Genomic DNA, 22,295 nt, shown 5'->3' on the forward strand with positions numbered 1-22,295 from the left:
ACGTGACATAAGAGTTTCATGTAATGAATTCAAAATATAATAAATATATAGAAAATAAGAATTCAAAAAAGCAATGTGAAGATTTAAAAAAATAGAAATGTACTTATCGTGTCTTACTCTAAATGAAAAATTTACTATTCCCTAATGAATGAAACAATTATGCAATTCTAGTTTATAATCTAAGTGGAGTAAAAACAATAAAATTAATGACAAAAAGAAGATGTGTGACTAATGATCAAATAATATGAGTTAATTAGAAAAAGATATAAAATAAAGAAAATATGTGTGAGTAAAGATGTTTATTGATAGTGTTATGCACGTTATTAATCCGAATAAAAGGTAAATTAATATATAAGTTTAATTGCTTAATTTTGAAAAAAATTGAAAAACATATATGGAATATTAAACATACCCACATTAAATATATGAATAATGTAAATCATACAAATTTAAAACTTCTTTGAGAAGTCAAGTTAGAAAATTCGTATTGCCCAATAATCACATTTTAGTTGATTATTTATTTCTTCTGTTTAATTTCAGAACATAGCATAACTTGATATACATGACCAAACACTAAATGAATTTTTTATACTGGAAAGAAATAAATTTCTTACCTCCCGCCACATATACGCATAAAAAGTAAATTATCACTTAAAACAACGATAATATTTTATGCATCTTGTTTGTTTTGAATAATGTGACAATTTACACTACTCTTTATGTTAAGAAGTACAAACTTTGTAAGTTAGATTTAGATTTAAATATATATAATTTAATCTTCCGTAGTTTAATCTATAAACTTAGTAGTATTTTTTAATTAATTAGAGGCAAATTAATATATAAGAATTAAAAACTTTAATTGAGTAAATATAGGATGAAAATTGTAAACATTACATATTTGTTCGTTTAGCTCGTGAATTAATTCGGAAAAAAGTATTGCAATAAATGATTAAATCTCAATTTTAACTTAAATGAATGGAAGACAAACTAAACTCTCTAGCAAAAAAAAAACTAAACTCTCTAGCACAATTTCAATTTTAACCCAAATATAAAGCTAATTAATATATAAATTTATTAACTTAATTATAAAAAAATTAATGGTAGTGCACTATTTAATGTGTTTTAGCGTTTTATTGGACCATTATTTGTCTAATTGTTTTTGCCTTCAAAAAATATTTTTAGATAAAAGACACTTCATCCTTTTATTTTCCTTCCAAAAAGGGTATCAAAGTCTTTTCATCAAACTTGCACTTTAGATTATGATAGATTTGAGGGCACAATAGTCCCTTCATGAATAAAGGCAGAGAATTTCCATTTAATCAAATATCTTCGAATAAAGGTGAGTGACTAATCAACTTTGGTTCGTAATATTTGAAAATATCTTTTGAAATCCATTCGCTTCGATGTCATATTGTTTGAGCCATTTTTTTACTATTTCAATTTTTTTTGAACGATTCCTCGAGTTCATGATTTTAGTCTATTTACTTTCTATTCTTTACTAAAATATTTATTTTATATCTCTAATTCTTCTTTCCCCTTTCCCCTTTCTTTTCTTTTTCTTCTTCATTTTCTCCTTCTCTTTTCGTCTAAAGTAACAATATAAATAGAAATTAATGAATGTGCGGTCTTCTAAGATGCTTGAAATGCCCTTCATAGGTTTGAGGGTAATTATCATAAAAACAAGTTCGAAATAATGAAAAAACATATCTCACAAGATATTTTCAAATATTACAGATCAAAATTGATAACTTGACAAAGTTGGCGGACAAAAAAATGTTTCAGTCTTCTAATTAAATCTAATTTGATTCCATTCCTCCAATTGGTCTCCAAATGTTAATCGAAGAACATGAATTATAAGAGTAGTAATGTATACTTATATTAAGTGACAATGATATAGAGCGTTCCAACAGAAGTACAGTATTTTTTATAGTTTGGAGTTTAATTAAAAATTTGTCATAATTCTAGCCATTTTTTATAAATCAAGTACTATAATTTAGAGTTTAAAGTGATAGTTAACCTTAAATAAACTATATTTAATGAAGAAGTGTAATTTAATGATTCAACAGTTGTCAAAAATCAACAATCATCTTTTTAGAACAGATTGCTCATCAAATTCTTCTCATGTAGACTTCAATTAAACCACTGAAAGGATTCTCCTAAAAAAATGTAATATCACAATATAGAAGTACTTGAATAAAATGCCTCAGGTCACGAAAAAACTTAAAAATACAACAAAACGTTGAAGACAAAGTAGAATACTTGGGTCGTATTGATAAAGAAATGGGCACAATTTATTATTCAAATACTATGAAGTGATTAAATGAAGTGATCTGGCCTAGTGTGAACCATCTTGAATTCTATCGTTAACTTTCTTCGTTGTGGGGCACAACATTTATTTAAGAATTTCACTAGTCTTCATCGCCAACAAAATTGTGGACCCTAATCCTAATTGCTGATTAATAGTATACTAATTGAAGAAACTAATCAAAAACAACTATTAACCCTAACATGTTCTCGACTTGTAATTTTTATTTTATTTATTTCTTCTATTCTAGTAATCAATAGAGTATAATTGTACGCGATTTAAATTTTTTTCATATTTTTAACATGTTAGCATATGAAAATACAATAACAACATGATTACAATAGGGAAATAGACATGCACTCTCGTCTCTCCTGACTTAATTAAGTTCCTATTATCTGAGAGAATAATTCAAATAACTTAACAACAAATACATTTTAAAATAAATAAGACATTAGTGATTTTTAGGGGTTTAGGAAGTTTCCCGAAGCGTGATTTTAATATGACTTTCACCTATTTAAAAATCTAGATAGTAGAGAATGGGTTGATCACTTTGTTTAGGTAGGTTGAAGTTCATAGTAGTACAAATTTACTATCATTGCTAAGAATCTTGACGAATAGATACCTAAGTGACAAAATATTAATTACTACTACGAAACTTATAAGTTATAATCAAAATAGTGATAATAAGAAACGTCGTGGCCATTTAATATGGAGTATAATATAATGAGCTCAAGAAAAGTCTCAGTCAAAGAATGATAGAAATCGTTCAAAAGTTGTCAAAAATCAACCTTCGTCTTTCACTCTTTCTTAATAGGAGAAAGAAATAAAAAAAAATGTGTATTGTCGCTATTAATGACATGATAGTACCATGCAATTGATTGGAATCGTCTGATATAATTATTAATTGGTATGCCATAATAAAACAATTTTTATCTACAAAAAGGCTTAACAAAACATTGCTCTTAATAACTTTATTTATCTACAATTGGCGCCTTAATAAATCAATTCTTAGGAAAAAAAATAATTTGGTAGTGGGTAATAACATTCTGTTCTCTTGATTCCCCACTCAATTGGTGAAAAATATTTAATCGAGATATTAGTGTGAGATTACTAATACTCCTAATATTTAAAGGTCGTAGGTGGAGAATAAATTCCAAACATTTATGCACAACACAAGTAAAACATAATTTATTTATTAAGTCTTATACTTTCAATTTCATGAATAAAACGTGTGATTTCAGGTTATTCGTGAACTCAATAACTTTCATTTAGCTATGTTTTAATGCAGTATAAAATTTGATATACATAAAAACCATTTCTATGAAATTTTATAAAAGATGTAATATACGTTGCAACCATTTAAAAAGCTTACTCACCATTTTACATAAAACTAAATATTTTTTGAAGGGGAGGGGTACTAAATTAGCCATTTCATCAATAGATTAAACTAGGGGTGGGTCGGTACGGTATACCGTACCGACCGTGCCATACCGCATACCGTACCAGAAAGTACGGTATGATAAAATTCAATACCGATACCGTACCGAATTTTCGGTATACCGGAAATTCGGTATGATATTTTTTGATACCGTTACCATACCGTTATTACGGTATACCGTACCGTGTTTCGGTATACCGTTAAAAAACGGTATACCGAAACACGGTACGGTATACCGTAATAACGGTATGGTAACGGTAACGGTATACCGAAAAATAATTGGTTTCTTGATTTGTTCATTTACTAGCAAATAATATTTTTTTTAATGTGAAAATACTAAAATTCAACATATATCAAAATTTGGCTCATTTGTTGGTTATGATGAGTATATTTTAAAGTTAAGGGTTTAGGATTTAGGTTTCAAGGTTTGGGTTTTTAGTGTATAGGGTCGCTATATTGCAATGAAATGAATCTCGACTAGAAAGTGTCTCACTAGTGCAATATTAAATTATTGCAACGTAAACTTGCTCCTACAGTTATAACTCAACGGTTAATTCATATTTTCACAGATTTAAAATGTTTTTTAATTTTAAGTCTGATATTTAAATGTCAAGACAGTTTATTAAAATGTCAACACAAATATGTGTTGAAATTTTAATGTGATCGTATTGACATTTTTAAGAAAGGGTAGCATTTAAACGCACTCTTGTGGCTATGTGGGGTTAATGTGATTGAAAAAGTATAATCCAAAGTAAGAGGATGTCGAATATTCTTTTGTTTATCATTTCACAACTTTTATTTCGCAAAATGAAATAAATATGAAGAAATTAAAATGACCTGTGCATCGCACGGGCGTGACACTAGTTAGTAATTTAAATTGGACATTTATTTCTCTTTAATAATTAAGAATGACTGATCAGTATCCTATTTATTCATCTTTCAATTTAAGTAGTATATAAAATAAGATAACATACAATGAATTAAACACTAATTAAACGATTTGATTCATTTTCAGCTGCACATATTTTTAATTGACATTTTATGAAGTGGGACGAAGAATAAAACAAAATTTTTAATTACTTTGTATATTTTGAATATGACATTACACAAAGAATCATATACTAAATAGTGTGAGTTAATACAAATTCTTTCAAATGTGCTCTGTTGAAACATATTCCCGATATCGTATTTCCAATCTTCTTGCGGTGTTATGTGCTATTGTGTTTATTATATTTAATAGGATGAGTTGATAAAAAAATAATTCAGGTTAATTTCGAATTTGTTTGAATAAATTATCATTTGAATGTTTAATTTTATTATATTAATTGATGTATTAAATTTTTTAAATATAATATATATATAAATGTAATATATATATTACAACATATTTAATATTAATATATATATATATATATATATAATAATCTATCGGTATACCGGTATACCGTGGTATACCGGTATACCGTGGATTCGGTATACCGCAGTATAGAAAAATTGATACCGTTACCGTACCGAAACACTGCGGTACGGTATCATACCGTACCGGAAACTGCGGTATACCAAAAAATCGGTATTTTCGGTATTTTTCCGGTACGGTAAGTCCGGTATTACGGTATTTCGGTATAATTTCCCACCCCTAGATTAAACCCTTCTTAATACCGATGAGGCCAGTACGAAATTGTTAAGAAATGACAGAATAATTTCCCGTTCTATGCTGAAATTTTATACTCCTGCAATAAAGTCTACTTTCTAGAAGTATGTTTATAATTGCTCATTTCATTTATGCTTAATTATTTGCTTATACTATTATGTTATTAATCACGTGTACGAATTGCCAACCGCCAAAGTCCAAGTAGAATATTTCATTGTTATTATCATCGTCTATTTTTGTTTCCAGCTCAATATATTCTTGGTGACTTCCAACTCTTCTCTTTTGGCCTTTTGGGACTTGGTTCTTTGTAATTATGACATAAGCATGAATTGTGAAAATTTGTTTTAAAACGTAGTAATAAATAAATTTAAACTCATACATACATTCTGTTTGATAAAATATCACGATTAATCATTTTAATCAGACCAGAATATAATATAAATGGAAGATATATGATGATTCCGCGAATTTTTGATGATGATAAATGCTCGTAAAAATAAATTACGACACAGAGAATTTTACGTGGTTCGATTTACTGAGGTAAATCTACGTCCACGGGGAGAAATGGGGGCAGGTTTGTATTGCTTGATCTGCGAATTACAGCTTACAACACAGACTTGCTATATGATTATTTCTCTAGAGAGATTCTAACCCTTTTCTATCAGATCTAAGTTCTATTTATACATTGAACTAAGATCGTGGCTTACATCATCACTCTAGGTCGTGGAGGTCGTGTAGGTCATGGCCTAAGATCGTGGCCTGAGTTGACGCCACGTGGTAGTGGGTGTGTTGGAAGTTGTGGAAATCCTGCATGGGTCCACTAACTCCTTGTTCGGTCGAATACTGAGACCGAACTGCTTTGGTTGCCGATCTGAGAGTAGAGCTTGATGCCGACCTGAGAGCAGAGCTTGATTGGTTGGCTTTTACCGAGCTGTAGGCTGAGGCCGAACTCTTTGGTAATGCCGAACTCCTCCGAACTCTTTGGTAATGCCGAACTCATACTCTTCCTTGGGCTTTGGGCTGATGGGCCGTCACTGCTGTTGGGCTTGTTTAGTTCGTACCCCATCACTACCCCCCCCCGAAAGACGAAGTGAATCACTTCGGCGAAGCGAGTCACTTCGGCATTCTGGATAAAGGTACGGGGGAGGCTGACGTCAGGGGACGTGCCTTGCATGTGACTGCATTAAATGCGACAGTAAAATCCGGCCGTTGAATCCTGAAAAGGTGGGATTCGAAACGGTGCGAAGATTTTGAAATCTTCGCCGAATCTGATAAATATGCTCTTTCTTCCTCATTTGAACACCTTTGCTGTTGCGTCTTCTATACTCTCTCTTTCTCGAGAAATTTTCTTCCGCTTTCAAGAGCTTCTTCAGACTTTCTTCACTTTCAAAAAGTAAGAAAAATGTCTTCTTCTTCTTCTTCGGTGTCGGGTAGCGGTAGGAAAGGGGATAAGGGGTCTTCTAGCCGGAAAGAATCCGGGGAGAAGACCGTAGAGTATTTTCACAGTATCTTGAGTAAGGATACTGTGATATCCCTTCACGAGAAATATTTTTTACCTGGGGGGAAGGCGGTGGTTCCCGACGATGATCATAGGGCTAACGACCCGCCGGAGGGTTATGCCACCGTTTACGAAGCCTGCTTAGAATGCGGGCTTCGTTTTCCTCTTCCCCCACCTTTTGTAGAGCTTCTTGATTTTTTTCAACTCCCTTTAGGTCAGGTGACTCCGAACTCTTGGAGGCACTTATCGGCTTTTGCTGCCGAACTGCGTAGGCTAGATAAGGATCTGTCTCTGAGGGCAATCCTTAATTTTTTCCAGTTTAAAAGGAAGGGATCTTGGTTCTACTTGATCCCCTTACAGCCTTTTAGGGCCTTCTGCCGAACCAAGTGGCCGAAATGGCAAAACCGTTTCTTTTTTTATAATAGGACTTCGGCTCCGGGCTTTCCTTGGAGAAGGCCGAAGTCCGTGATTCCCCATCCTCGGTTAGAACCGTTGGCCGAGCTCGAGGGCGAGCTCAATAAGATTCCTATGATTAGGAAACAGTATTCGGAAACTGAGCTCGTCAAGGGCGACCTCGTGTTCAATATCTCGTCTTCGGACGAAGAGGCCGAGGGTGAGGATTTCTCTTTATCTTTATGCTCTACTGCTTTAACGAAGAAAACTAACCTTGTTTTCTTGCTTTTTGGCAGTGTTCATGCTGAATAAGGCTATCCGAAAGTCCTCCGAGCTTGAGGAGCCGGAGAAAGAGAAGGCTACCAGCTCGGCGCCTGATGCCGAGAAGAATCCGAAGAGGCAAAAGACCTCTTCGGGTCCAAAGAAGCCGGAGTCGACTTCGGCAAGTAGGAAGGGGAGGACCCAGAAACCCCCGAGAGCGCCAGAGAAAGATGTGGTCTTGGCGCCTCCTTCGGAGCATATCTGTGAGCCATTTTTATGGCCCACGGACTTCGCCGAGGTGAATTGTCTTCTTGATTCTTTGGCTTGGCTTCTGTCCTGTATTTTTGGTGCCCTCTGTTGACTTTTTTCCTTGTCCATTTTCAGAGGAACGATATGCTCTCCAAGCTCGTCGCCGTCGAACTCTCCAAAGCGTCCAACGACTATGCTGAGATGCAGAGGAAATTGGCGGCTGCTTGTCACCGGGCCGAGCAGGCCGAGGCAAACTTTGAGAAAGCCAGAGCTGCTAGGATTTCGGCCCAGGATGAAGCTCAGTTTGCCAAAAACCAGCTCGTCATCCAGCGAGAGCAGACGAAACGGAGTGATGCTGCCGCCGTGGTTGCCCAGGGGGAGGCTCTCCGTGTTTACACGGAGAAACTCTTTTTGAGTAGCCAGTTCTCGGCTTTTGTCGGTAGTCTGGTAAGGCTAATTGCCGATAAGGGCGAGCAGGGGGCCGATGTCGTACTGCCTCTGTACAGCCGAGAGATAGCAGCTCGGCTTCAGAATCTGCCGCTCCTTGAGGAGCTCGCTTCATCTTCGGTCCTGCTTTCTGCAGACCGAGTCCGGAGTTGTCGAGCTGATCGGGACGAGAACCTGGAGGCTATCTTTGCCTCCGTGGGACCCGTTTCACCCGCTTCGACTTACAACGGAGAGGGTGAGGCCGAGCCGCTGGAGCGGGAGGCCGAAGTCGAGCGAGCCGGGCATCCGGAGAAGGAAGCCGATCAGGAGGCGCAGCAGATCGGCTACGGTGGCGCCGAGCAGGCTGGGGAGAGCAAGGAGGCAGAGGCTGAAGCTGAAGCAGATAAGGAGAAGGAAGCTGAACCTCACCGAGAAGGCGGAGACGAAGCTAGCGAAGTATGATTTCGTCTCCCTTCTCTTAGTTTAGTTTCTTCCTTTATGTAAAATGGCCTTGAAGCCCTCCTTGTATAGAAAAAAATTTTTTTTCTTATGAATGAAAAAATTCTTCTTTCTGCTCTTGTGTCTTCGTTTAGCCTTTCGTACTCTCTTACTCCTGTTGTGGTTTACTACCTGCTCGGTAAGCTGAAATGCCGAACTGACGTAGCTGCTTTGTATTCTTAACTCTCAAGGAGCTGGAGATACTTCACTGGAAACGGCTGTACTCTTCGGCTTTAGACGAAGCTGAGAAAAGAGCTATAGCCGATCAGACGAAGAATGACGAGCTTCTGGCTCGTTTAGTGAAGCTGGAGGCCGATAATAAGGACTTAGAGTCCGATAAGAATGATCTGGAGGCCGAGCTGAATACGACCATTGCTGAGAGGACTGCGTACGAGGATTACATCCGTGTGCGCGGGGGAATGACCATATCAGATGCTCAGAGTCGAGTTGACGAACTGTGGGAGGAATATAATGTACTCCGGAGGAACAATGCGCTGGAGAGCTCGGCTTGCCAACAAGTCGTGACATCATTGCGGCGCTGGGCTTCTCGGTACAACATTGTTCTTTCTCGGCGCCCCTCCATAGAAAGATTCCTTCGGCATATCGCGCCAACAGATGCTCGCACTCCAGATCAAACCTCTGGTTCCCTTGTTCAAAATCCTACTCCCAGCCAACAACGAACTCCGGAACAGCCGGAAACGTCAAGACGAGAACGGGCTCAGGAGCAACCGGAATCGTCAAGACAGGGACGGACTGAAATTCGCCGAGGAGTTGTGACTATGAGCGAGCAAGATCAGCAGATGCTTATTGCAGAGACTCTTCATCGCCGAGGTGTTAGGACTTCTCGAGCTCGGGGAAGAGGCGTTGGGTCGAGGATAGCATCTCGTCGACCTGCTTATTCTTCATCTGCTCGGAACAACCGAAATCGGCTTCCAGAGGATTTTGCAGATAGGTGGCTTAACTTCAGCAACCCTGGACAGTAGAATAGTCCTTTGTAATAGCGTAACGCCATTTTGTAGGGTAGCGGAGTTGTGTTCCGAACAAGATTTGAAAATGAAATTTTGTTTTTGTTTTCGCTTCTAACACTGTGTATTTACAGCTTAGCGAAAAAATTTCATCGTACTTGTCCTCGGTCTTATGAAGTAAACTTCTTTGACCGGACTTGTCTTTGGTCTGATGAAATAAACATCTTTGACCGGACTCGTCTTTGGTCTGATGAAATAAACATCTTTGACCGGACTCGTCTTTGGTCTGATGAAATAAACATCTTTGACCGGACTCGTCTTTGGTCTGATGAAATAAACATCTTTGACCGGACTCGTCTTTGGTCTGTGTTCTAATTTGGCGATTTTTGTCGCCGGGATCGAACTTTCCCTTGTCCTAATTCGGCGAGTTTTATCGCGTGGATCGGACTTTCCCAGTTAACCGAAGTGGTCTTATGCAGTAAACCTCTTTGACTAGACATGGTCGTCCTCGGTCTTATGAGGTAAACTGCTTTGACCGAACTTGGTCGTCCTAATTCGGCGAGTTTTATCGCGTGGATTGGACTTTCCCTTGTCCTAATTCAGGCAAGTTTTATCGCGAGAATCGGACTTTTGTTGCAGTTCGTTTCAGACGAAGTGCTTGATTCTTAAGCAGAATTGTGGTCTTGTATCCTCTTTAGAAGCTTTGACACACAATCGTGGGCTTGTTGCAGCTCGTTTCAGACGAACTGCTTGTTTAAGCTGAATTGTGGTCTTGTATCCTCTTTAGAAGCTTTGACGCACAATCGTTGGCTTGTTGCAGCTCGTTTCAGACGAACTGCTTGTTTAAGCTGAATTGTGGTCTTGTATCCTCTTTAGAAGCTTTGACGCACAATCGTGGGCTTGTATATGTTCTAAGAAGGGGATCAGCCTTCGAAGAACAAGATACCTCAGTAACATTTGTAAGAGACGACACGCACATAGACAAGGCATATAGACAAATAAAAAGCACATAGAGACGAACAAAAACCAAGCAAACCAAAGAAAGCACATTGACCGGACTGTCTCTTACAAATGGAACTTTTTGAGGTTGGAAACGTACCATGTTCGGGGTACTTGTGCTCTTGACACGTGAGTCAATTTGTAAGACCCTTTGCCGAGGACTTCTGACACCCGATATGGAACTTCCCATGTGGGTTCGAGTTCGCCCAGCTTTTCTGCTCGGCTTACTTCGTTGTTTCTCAAGATGAGATCTCCCACTTGAAATTGCAGCTTTTTCACCCTTTGGTTATAATACCGGGCTACTTGCTCCTTGTACTTGGCTGCTTTTATGCAGGCCAATTCTCTTCTTTCTTCGGCCAGATGTAGTTCGGCTCTTAGTCCGTCACCATTCATTTCTGAGGAGAAATTGAGTTCGGGGACTGGATATGCCGATCTCAACCGGAATCACGGCTTCAGTGCCGTACACCATCGAGTTCGGCTCCGGTGTGACTTCGGTCATTTCGCCGGCCTCTGATTCCGGCTGCTGTGATTGCTATGCTTGATGGTGCCGAACTGATTGCTCGGCACTTTTAAGCGCAATCTGCGAACACACTTGCTCTTTTTCGATCACCTCGGATGACCGCTATCTCTCCTTTAGTGGAGAAGGTGTTCGGCGAGGATGCCTCTGATCGCTATGACCGGGCTTCTTTTTGTCTTCTCTAGATGAGCTGTCTAAAGACCGTTTTCGACGGTCTGCCTCATCGGCACGAGAAAACTTGTCCGCAATGTCCCACATCTCTTGAGCTGTTTGCGGACCGCACTCCACGAGCTTTCTGTAGAGAGCTCCGGGCAGGATTCCATTTTGGAATGCCGAAATGACAAGTAGATCATTGAGATTATCTACCTGTAGGCATTCCTTATGGAATCTCGTCAGGAAGTCGCTGATCTTTTCGTCGCGACCTTGACGTATAGAAAGCAGCTGAGCCGAAGTATTTCGGGCTTCCGCTTTCTGAAAGAACCTCCTGTGGAAAGCATCCATCAGATCTCGGTAGGATCTAATGCTGCCTTGAGGAAGGCTGTCGAACCACCTTCTGGCGTTCCCGATGAGCAGCTCGGGGAACAGCTTGCACATATGGACCTCATTGAGACCTTGGTTCGCCATATTATACTGATAGCGTCCCAGGAAGTCATGAGGATCCACGAGTCCGTCATAGGTTATCGACGGAGTTCGGTAGTTCTGTGGAAGGGGAGTTCGGGTAATATCGTCCGAGAACGGAGTCCTCAATGCTCCGTACATGGCGAACCCGACATTTCTTCGGTATGGAGGAGATGGAGTTCTCCTGTGATTCCGGTACCGAGGATTCTTTCTTCTGGAAGACATGACACTACTGCGGTAGTGACCGTCTCGTATGGAGGGAGAGGGAGAATCCGCCGTTTTTGTCCCCGGCTGCTTTTGGCTTTTTTGCAGGAAGGTTAAGAATTCCTCCTGCTTTTCCGCCAAAAACAGCTTGACAGCCTCGTTCAAATCGGGCTGCTGGGAAGACTCGGTGTGACGGCTTTTGGAGCGGCTTGTTCCTCCACCATGAGAACTGGTGGTGGATTTATCCCTAGGCTGTTTTCCCGACCTATGGGATGGATTGGCTTCCTCCTGGTTCTCACGGGCAGGAATACGGGTACTCTGCGATCTGGTATGCATTTTTTGGGTGGAAAAAATGGATCAAAAATTCGCTTTATCACAAATTTTGTTCTCTGGTTCCCACAGACGGCGCCAGTGATGATTCCGCGAATTTTTGATGATGATAAATGCTCGTAAAAATAAATTACGACACAGAGAATTTTACGTGGTTCGATTTACTGAGGTAAATCTACGTCCACGGGGAGAAATGGGGGCAGGTTTGTATTGCTTGATCTGCGAATTACAGCTTACAACACAGACTTGCTATATGATTATTTCTCTAGAGAGATTCTAACCCTTTTCTATCAGATCTAAGTTCTATTTATACATTGAACTAAGATCGTGGCTTACATCATCACTCTAGGTCGTGGAGGTCGTGTAGGTCATGGCCTAAGATCGTGGCCTGAGTTGACGCCACGTGGTAGTGGGTGTGTTGGAAGTTGTGGAAATCCTGCATGGGTCCACTAACTCCTTGTTCGGTCGAATACTGAGACCGAACTGCTTTGGTTGCCGATCTGAGAGTAGAGCTTGATGCCGACCTGAGAGCAGAGCTTGATTGGTTGGCTTTTACCGAGCTGTAGGCTGAGGCCGAACTCTTTGGTAATGCCGAACTCCTCCGAACTCTTTGGTAATGCCGAACTCATACTCTTCCTTGGGCTTTGGGCTGATGGGCCGTCACTGCTGTTGGGCTTGTTTAGTTCGTACCCCATCAATATATATTAAGCGTGATTTCTATTGCACTACATATCGTATCCCATAACCAATTTTATGTTTTTTCAATTTGTATTTCTCTGTCTCATACTTAGCCTTTTATCCAATTTTTTCAAAAAACAAGAAGTCGGATAAAGCAAGTACCAGAATTTATTCGAAAGTCCCTACTACCACTTATATTAGTACTTGGGTACAACTCACTATAAAATCCGCAATTAATCCAACAATTTAATCCAACAAATTCCCTCCCCTGTTTTCCCCTGTATACCTCTGTTCTTGATCAAGCAAAAACTCCCCTGCTTTCATCTACAAAATTCTTGTTGATCAAGATGGAGTTTTATCGAAACAAGTATGTTTCGAAGAAAAATCAGACACTTCCGCCGCCGAGAGGAGAGATCAAGAAGAAGATGTTCAAGATTGTGCTGAAATCGGTTGTCGGATCAGCGGCTACCAAGAACGGAGAAAGGCTCCAATTTTAGTATCCCACCAAGATTTTCAAAGAGTACTTAGCTATCACAATTTAGTTTTAGGGGTGAATGGTTATTATTGGTTTCATGGAGAAATTACAACATAGGTCTAATTTTATTATTATATACTACTATTTGTCCAGAGATTGCTGTAAAAATTTCATTTTCTTTTAGTATGTGATGGAATGATGAGTTGTGGTTGGTTTTGTTATGGTCATTTCCCAGTGGTTATTTTGTAGTTATATGCAAATAAAGAAGAATGCATAGTATATGTTAGTATTTATGAATCTTGACATATATTATGAGCTCAGGGATTCATAAATTGAAAGGGAGGAGGACCCCATAATCAGTTGCATTGCAATTTGCAACCATGCTAACTATTGCGATACCTATTTATGTCGTGTCATAATAGACAATTTGTTATGACAGCTATCTTGTGTGACAAAATGTTGCAATGTATAAATACATCGGGTATAAGGGAATGAGTATTACTTACATAAACAAATTCGTTGCAATGTCTTCAACTGTAGTCTGTAGAATGTTATTTCTAGTAGTGAGTATAACCACCACCAAAATCTAGTGATAACAATTTAATAAATACTGCATATTATTCAGATTTACAAGTACTACTACTAGTAACAGATATTGACTTCTTTCATGCATGGAGCCCACTTTATTCCAATCTTGGCGCACAAGATTTGACAATTTGACCTATTATCGAATCATTAATTCTAAATTCTAATTTGTTTTCCATCACTCTTTCACACAAGCACGCCACATCAGCGGCCGGCTACAACTCCGGTGTTGATTGCCATACCTATATCAATTACTCTGAATTATGAATACGAGCTTATGAGATTACACATACACAATACTTTGATTGTTGCGACTTAAATAGGTACTACTACATTTTTTTTTTCTTTGGGCTAATTTTAAACATGATCATCCGTTCCCATAATTAAAAATTAATAAATATTTTTATACCCCCTTCTCTTTCTATGCAGATATGTTTTTCCTTCTTACAGAACTGTAGTATCTGGATTAATGGTGGAATTCAGATGAACAATATAGAAGGAGTCACCAGAACTCAGTTTCTTTAATTTGGTGACTTAAATTTGTTTTGTTGAGTCACTATTGAGTACACTACACGTAAAGATATTATTACTACTACTGTTTTGAAATTTATTTAAATACAATGGCCAATCAGATCAGTCTTGGAGCCCAAGAATATTTTTTGAAGTCAAAGAATTTGAATATATATAGAGTTAGAGTTAGTTATACACTGACGCTCTGTCTCTCTGTCTTCAACCAACACACATAATTATCCATTGATTAAGAGTAACATATCCTCTGTTTCAAATTTTGTCTGTCTAATGGAATACAAGGCCCCAAATCATGTTTGTAAGCCAAATTACAGGCCTCCACCGAGAAGAGGGCAAATCAAGAGCAAGATCTTCAAGTCTATGGTGAAATCAGCAGCTGGGTTGTTGTGGGAGACCAACACAGGTAATGGAGAGACCTCCCTAAGCTCCACTTGTACAACCCCTCTTCAAACTCCCGACTCCATCTCACCTCATCATTATACTTGACCTGACGGATACTCAACACGTCGCTCCATCTCCATCCCCATTTTGTACAAATTATTTTTTCTTTTTTTTTTCTTTTCTTCGAGTTGCAGCTGGTTACAGTGTAGCAATATGAGATTAATTACCTTGTTTTGTTTTAATACTTTGTTTTGTTACTAATATGAAGCTCTTTCTAGCAACATTTTTAACATGAATGATGCCCGTTGACATTTGATGATATATTGATATTCATGATATGGTAATTTTAGGATAACAAAAAATAAAATACTTTATGGTTCTGGGTTTTTAATTCTAAGACCATCCACAACGCGTCTCGCGCCGGGCTCGCGTCTCGTCTCGGAGAGACGAGACCCCCGCGAGACGCATTGCAGCGCCCATCTCATCTCCAGCTCGCGACCGTCTCGTCGCGTAGCTCGTCTCGGAGAGACACGAGACGAGCTGTCTCGCCACGCGCCCGAGACACGTGGCACGTCCCCATGCGTGCGTGACGCCCACTCGCTGGCCCGCGAGTGGGCGTCGTCACTGATGACGCAGTAATTCATTTTTTTTTAAAAAAAATCGATTTTTAATAAAAAATTTTTTTTTTTTCAAACGGTAATATTACCGTTAAATATTTATTTTCATTTTTTAAATTTTTAATTTTTTTACTCTATAAATAATTCTATTTCATACTTATTTCAAACACAAACACACATCTATTCCTCTCAAATCCTCTCTATCACTCCAATTTCCATCTTCAATCAACTCAAACAAATGGATCCTTTTGAGCAAATGCGCCAATTAATGGAACAATCACTCGAAGAAGATCGACGACGAGAGGCGGAGGAAGCCGCACCACCCCCACGTCGCCAACAACCGGCGGTATAAAATGGGGTACTATCTCGCCGACGGCATCTACCCGAAGTGGCCGACCTTCGTGAAGACGTGCGGCAGGCCAGCGAACCCAAGTAGTCCGCCGCGAAGTGGAGCGCATCCATCTATACAAGAACGGTTGGCTATTCGGGCAAGGACACGCGACTCTAGCGCCCACACCCAACTCCAAGAGGATCTAATTGAGCACATTTGGGAAAACTTTGGCGGAGAAGATTAAATTATGTCATTTTTATTTTTTTAGAATTTTAATTATGTCTTCGTTTTTTTTAATGTTAAGTTGTAATATTGTTTTAATTTTAATAAAGTGTGTTTGTTTAAATTGAATTGGGTTTTAAAAAAAATTATAAATTAAATTGAATGAATAGTAATTAAGAGACGGTATAGAGACGGTTAAGAGACGGAGCGTTGCAGGTTCCGTCTCTTAGTTAAGAGATGGAGGAAAAAAGGACAGTGGGGCCCTCAAATAGTGCTCAAATAGTAGTTAAGAGACGGTTTAAGAGACGGTATAGAGACAGCGTTGTGGATGGCCTAAAGTTCAACCATAAATTATGACATGCTTCAGGGGAAATTACTGACCGTACGAATAGTCGAATATTACCCTGAATATTCTCATTAAAATATTGTATCATTACTGTGCACAAATAATAGTACTACTAGTACTATACTGTTTTGTTATACTACTAGTACTACTATATTAAAAGGAGCTCTTTCTACTTTTGTTCTAGTCTAGTAATGGAATTCCATTTTAATGAAGAGGTTTAGATGTATTCCGACTCAGGGAGTGACGCACAACAATTATGCGTCGTTATTAATGAACGACGCACAACCCTTATGCGTCTTTAGTTAATGACGCACAAGGGTTATGCGTCATTCAAAGACGCATAAGAATTATGCGTCTTACCCTAATGACGCATAACCATTATGCGTCACACTGGTAAGCATTTCCGCCTGTCACCCGGGTGACCCGGGTTCGATCCCCGGCAACGGCGCAATTTTTTAAGTGATTAGTATTTGATAAAAATGAGTTATTCTAAACATTTATTTTTGGCAAATAGATATTACTCTTATAAAAGAATTATGCGCCTTTGCCGGGGATCGAACCCGGGTCACCCGGGTGACAGGCGGGAATGCTTACCAGTGTGACGCATAATGGTTATGCGTCACTAGGGTAAGACGCATAATTCTTATGCGTCTTTGAACGACGCATAATCCTTGTGCGTCATTAATTAAAGACGCATAAGGGTTGTGCGTCGTTCATTAATAACGACGCATAACTGTTGTGCGTCACTCCCTGAGTCGGAATACAACTAAACTTCTTCATTAAAATGGAATTCCATTAACATGCATCACCCAAAAAAGAATTGTTCCATATTAAAAGGACAAAAAAACAGATCATAACTTTTTGACAAAATCCAGTTTTATAGACAAATTAATAATTGAAATATGGATTATTGAATCTATCTACAGAATACAGTTTTCAAATAATCACAAATTATGCTACCTCACTCGTGTTGCAAATTGCAATCAGCTTAATACTAGTTATTTAGAATGTTATTTATTTCGACCATTTTTTCATTTCCTCACATGGTGACATTGCCATTTGAAATTTATTTTTTCATTATAACTAGCCTCTCGTCTTTCATAATAAAAACAAGGAATACAAACTGCATATTGCAATGCTCATGGTCTTGGTCACTGCAATTTTGAATATTTCGACCCCAATTTAAATTGGATGATCTTATTCTCAATTGTACACTTAATATATGCGAGCTTGGCTCAATTTTTTATTTAAACTGTTGAAACGTAAATAAATAATGTTTTCTAGTATGATTTCTAATTTTGCACACATTATATTAGTACTCCGTATTTTTGTTTTAGGTAGTTGGGTTGGGGGATTGGCCAATAGATAACAAGAGGATTAGAATTTTAAAACAGTAAATAATAATGTAATTTAAAGTGAAAGGAGGGGCACAATATTTCAAATTTGCGTAAAAAAAGGCCCCTCCACACTCGATAATCCCTAAAACCCCCCCTTCCCCACCTCCCGTTCTTTTCCCACCTTTCACTTGAGCTTTCAAATTCGCATACCTCCAAAATCTCCTTAATAAATTTGCACTCTCCCACAGTCTCACAGCAAAACCAAATGGAAAGGGAAAACGAAAACGAAAACGAAATCGAATCCAATGCTTCAGCTGTCCAAGTAAAAGGCGTTCCAATCCATGGCGGAAAATTCATTCAGTACAACGTCCTCGGCAACCTCTTCGAGGTCCCTTCCAAATACGCACCGCCGATTACTCCCGTTGGCCGCGGCGCTTACGGTCTCGTTTGGTAAACTCAATTTCTGCAATTCTGCTGTGCTTGTTTTTTCCGTTTGTGATTTGGTGTGGTATTGCTCCGCCGCAGCTCTGCTACCAATGCCGAGACGATGGAGGAGGTGGCGATTAAGAGAATCGCGAATGCTTTCGATAACAGGATTGATGCAAAGCGGACTCTGCGCGAGATCAAGCTGCTTACACACATGGATCATGAAAATGTAAATCGTTTATTGGATTTTTTTTTGTTTCGGTTGTGTTAATTTCTTAGGTCTCTACTTCAAGGATTCATTAAGTAGGTTTGTTGTTTACTGTTTGCAGGTTATCAAAATTAAGGATATTATTCGCCCACCAGATAAAGCGGATTTTAATGATGTCTACATTGCTTATGAGTTAATGGATACTGATCTGCACCAGATAATATGCTCGACGCAGGAACTAACTGAGGATCACTGCCAAGTGAGTTCATGCTCTTAAATTGCTAAAATTATAAGTTATTCTAATTATTATGCGCTCATGATTATTAAAGTTTTTAATTGCTTGGTATGAGACTCAAATTTGATGCCTAGATCTTCTAGTGAGATGCTAGTGAGAGGGCATGAAAAGACTATAAATCAATTTAGAAGAGTTGGTATTGATTGATGCCTTGAATGATATTAAAATAAAATAAACTGCGTATGGTACATGTTGACCTGCAGGATATGATTTTCTAACTATTAGGTTCCCCAATGGATATTTGACTAACGCTCCTCTATTGTTCTGTTCGAATGGTAATGGTCCCATGGATGTCTTTTGTTCTCTATGTATCTATGTGAAGGTCTAATGAATGATAAATAAAATGAATTTCATTATGTTTTCTGGGATAATTGAGCCAATAACGCATAAGCCATATAGTGATCTTTTATTTTTGCATACTTTATAGTTCTGTAATTTGCATTATTTCAGTGTTTCACTACTAATGTCATGGTATTTTATTGAGTGACAAATGATAAGAGCACTGTGTTATCAACAATCTGTATAAACTTCTTTGAATATCTTCCTCCTTTCTTTCCCCCTTTCTCTCAAGTGCATCATGATTCATGATCAGCAATACTTTGTTCTTGCTGCAAGTACAAATTCCTGTTTTTGTTTGCTGTTGGTGCAACTAAGATATAGTGATCTGCTCAAGGTCCTTTTTATTGATTAACATATGTGTTCCCTGCCCAGAAAACATTTGCCTTTCTCAATACCACATTATATTGCCCCAGAGAAATGTTTTCCTTCTTGAAGCGGATGGGTTGAGTCATACCTTCATGTATCTTTGTATTAAAATCACATTGGCAGCAACAGAAGGATCATGTATTTTATCATACTACTAAATATCATCTTTACAACCCTCTATGCCTAATCTGATTTTTTGTGTGGATTAAACATTTAAACTACTGTTCTCTATCTTAATCCACAACTTTGAAATCATAACTGGACTAATATGCCTCCTTAGGAAACTTATTTTTGAATCCCCCGTGATGATTCTTTCGCTTGAGATATCTTAGAATGATGTTATGAAGTGCATGTTTGCTTGATTTGATGAAATTAACTGCTTAATGTGTTGCCTGTGTCTGGTTTTGGCAGTATTTCCTTTATCAGTTACTGCGGGGGCTTAAATATGTACATTCTGCTGGTGTTCTCCACCGAGATCTCAAGCCCAGCAATTTACTCCTGGATTCTAACTGTGATCTCAAGATTTGTGACTTTGGACTTGCAAGAACCAGCACAGAGACAGATTTAATGACCGAGTATGTTGTAACCCGATGGTATCGAGCTCCTGAATTATTACTCAACTGTTCCGAGTACACTGCAGCAATAGATATGTGGTCAGTTGGTTGCATATTGATGGAGATCATTAAAAGAGAACCTCTTTTTCCGGGTAAAGACTACATCCAACAGTTGGGGCTGATAACTGAGGTACCTTAGTTAAAGTAACCTTATAATGTTCTTTAAAACTTATTTTGTTCTCATTTCAAGATGAAAAAAAAAAAATTTTATCATTCCTGCAGGCACTATATATATTTCCCTAGTTTATGAATAACTTAGGACATGAAACTCGATCTTTAACTTTTCTATTTACATTTTTTGAACAGCTATTGGGTTCCCCTGAAGATTCTGATCTTGGATTTTTAAGGAGTGAGAATGCTCAAAGGTACATCAAGCAGCTTCCTCATGTACCCAAGCAACCCTTTTCTCAGAAGTTTCCAGGTGTATCCCCTGTCGCGATAGATCTTGCAGGGAGGATGCTCGTATTTGATCCAGCTATACGTATTTCTGGTGAGACTGGTTGTTCTTGTACTTTGAGCATTTTAATCATTTATTCATCTCGTTGCTGATTAGTGGTTTTATATGCTTATAGTTGAGGAAGCACTGAATCATCCATTTTTATCAAGTCTCCATGAGATCAACGAGGAGCCTACTTGCCCTTCTCCCTTTGTGTTCGATTTTGAACAATCCTCTTTAAGTGAAGAGGACATAAAGGAGCTAATATTGGTGGAGTCTCTCAAGTTCAACCCAGAATAGTCACGACATCTGTTTTCCTTGGTTTTTATGGCTTCTTGTTTGTCTTGGTTTAGTGTAGATAGGAGATTTGCATCTGCATCCGACCCGCATCCAACCTGCACCCAACCCGAAATTATCGGGTTCTTAATGGGTCAACCTGATAAGGACACGGACCCAATAAGACTTGACCCCAATCCAATAATTTCTTGCGGATTCGTGTCGGATTATCGTATCGTATCAAAATTTGTCAGCCCTATGTTAAGTGTGTTTATGGTTTTGTATAAGATGTATTCCTATATCTGTGTTCAGAAAATATCGGATGTCGGGAAGGGGAACTCCAACAATCTTGTAAGGGAAAATCGAAAGAATTGTTCGTCTTGTAATTGATTTTGCTGTTTGTTGTTTGCTGAGTATCATAATGAAAATTGTTGGTCACTCATGTGGTTTGTTTTCTGACATATTTTTCATAGTTACTCAATTTGTTCTTAATCTTCATCTGCGTGATACGACGATTCTGTCTATAAAGATGCTCTTAGATTATTCTACTGAATCTCTGATCATGGATCTTCTTATCTTCAGAGGGGATATATGATCATAGAGGTTTACTTTTCATAAGGTGTCTTAACAATTTTAGAACTTCATTTGTTTCATCGTTAAATATGAGTTTCACATCACTATAGGAATAGTGAATTTTGTTTAGTAGATCGAATTCATCGTGCATAAAAATTTAACAAATATTTACTCAATGCACCATCGGGCGTAAAAGTCGAGTTATCTCACGTGCGTCCATCCAAAAAAATGTACAAATTCGTCCTATTTGGAAGGTTGGAGTAAAATTATTTGTGAGTAAAATCATAATAGTATAGAAAATAATATTTTAAGTTTGAGTTTAGTTTAAACGGGAGTAAAATTACTATTTGATATAATATTTACATTAAAATAGGTTTGAATTTTTTTCTCTATGGTTGGAGATACTTGATGATGAAACGTGATTTTTAATTTTTAAAATAGACCCGCAATTTGGACAATAGAATTAAAAAATAAAATGGCTGATAGTATATTAAACTTATTAATGGAGCAATAGTTTCGTTTAAATGTTTGGTAAATATTATGAATTGTGTAGAAGGAACAAGAATTTGTGGACTCGTCGAATATGAAAATGCTTCATAGATGAGGAGCTTATAATGATCTACCAATAAAACAATTTTTTTCTATTTTACGGAATTGTTAGTGAAAGGCATAAGAGTATTAGCAATGGAGGGCCGATGGGAGGGCCATCCCCATAGGCCTTCATCGCCCTACCATAGCAGGAAGAGGGCTGATCAACTGCCCCCTCAAATGGGCCGATACATCGGCCATGGCCGATGAAATGAGGCAATGATCGGCCGTCCATTGTGGAGGATAGGCAGATCAATCGGCCTTCCGTTTTTTTTTTTGCTTTTTTTTATTCCATTTTTTCCATTATAAATATCATATCCCA

General features: G+C 38.2%; 1 protein-coding gene across 1 annotated transcript; it reads left to right on the forward strand.

The window, feature by feature from the left end:
* Window positions 1-17,986: 17,986 nt before the first annotated feature.
* On the forward strand, window positions 17,987-21,254 carry LOC121742212 (mitogen-activated protein kinase homolog NTF6-like). Its single transcript, XM_042135292.1, has 6 exons — window positions 17,987-18,302; window positions 18,378-18,507; window positions 18,608-18,745; window positions 19,898-20,230; window positions 20,407-20,590; window positions 20,673-21,254. Exons 1-6 carry the CDS (start codon window positions 18,118-18,120, stop codon window positions 20,834-20,836), a joined length of 1,134 nt encoding a protein of 377 aa, XP_041991226.1. The 5' UTR covers window positions 17,987-18,117; the 3' UTR covers window positions 20,837-21,254.
* Window positions 21,255-22,295: the final 1,041 nt, after the last annotated feature.

This window comes from Salvia splendens, chromosome 7 (assembly GCF_004379255.2).
Source record: "Salvia splendens isolate huo1 chromosome 7, SspV2, whole genome shotgun sequence".
NCBI classification, from domain to species: Eukaryota; Viridiplantae; Streptophyta; class Magnoliopsida; order Lamiales; family Lamiaceae; genus Salvia; species Salvia splendens.

Bases quoted from the DNA above. Each gene is read 5' to 3' on its own strand.
- LOC121742212 (XM_042135292.1), top strand. From the start codon at position 18,118: ATGGAAAGGGAAAACGAAAACGAAAACGAAATCGAATCCAATGCTTCA. The intron at 18,303-18,377 runs GTAAACTCAATT...GCTCCGCCGCAG, and splicing joins GGCGCTTACGGTCTCGTTTG to CTCTGCTACCAATGCCGAGA. The intron at 20,591-20,672 runs GTGAGACTGGTT...ATATGCTTATAG, and splicing joins TCCAGCTATACGTATTTCTG to TTGAGGAAGCACTGAATCAT.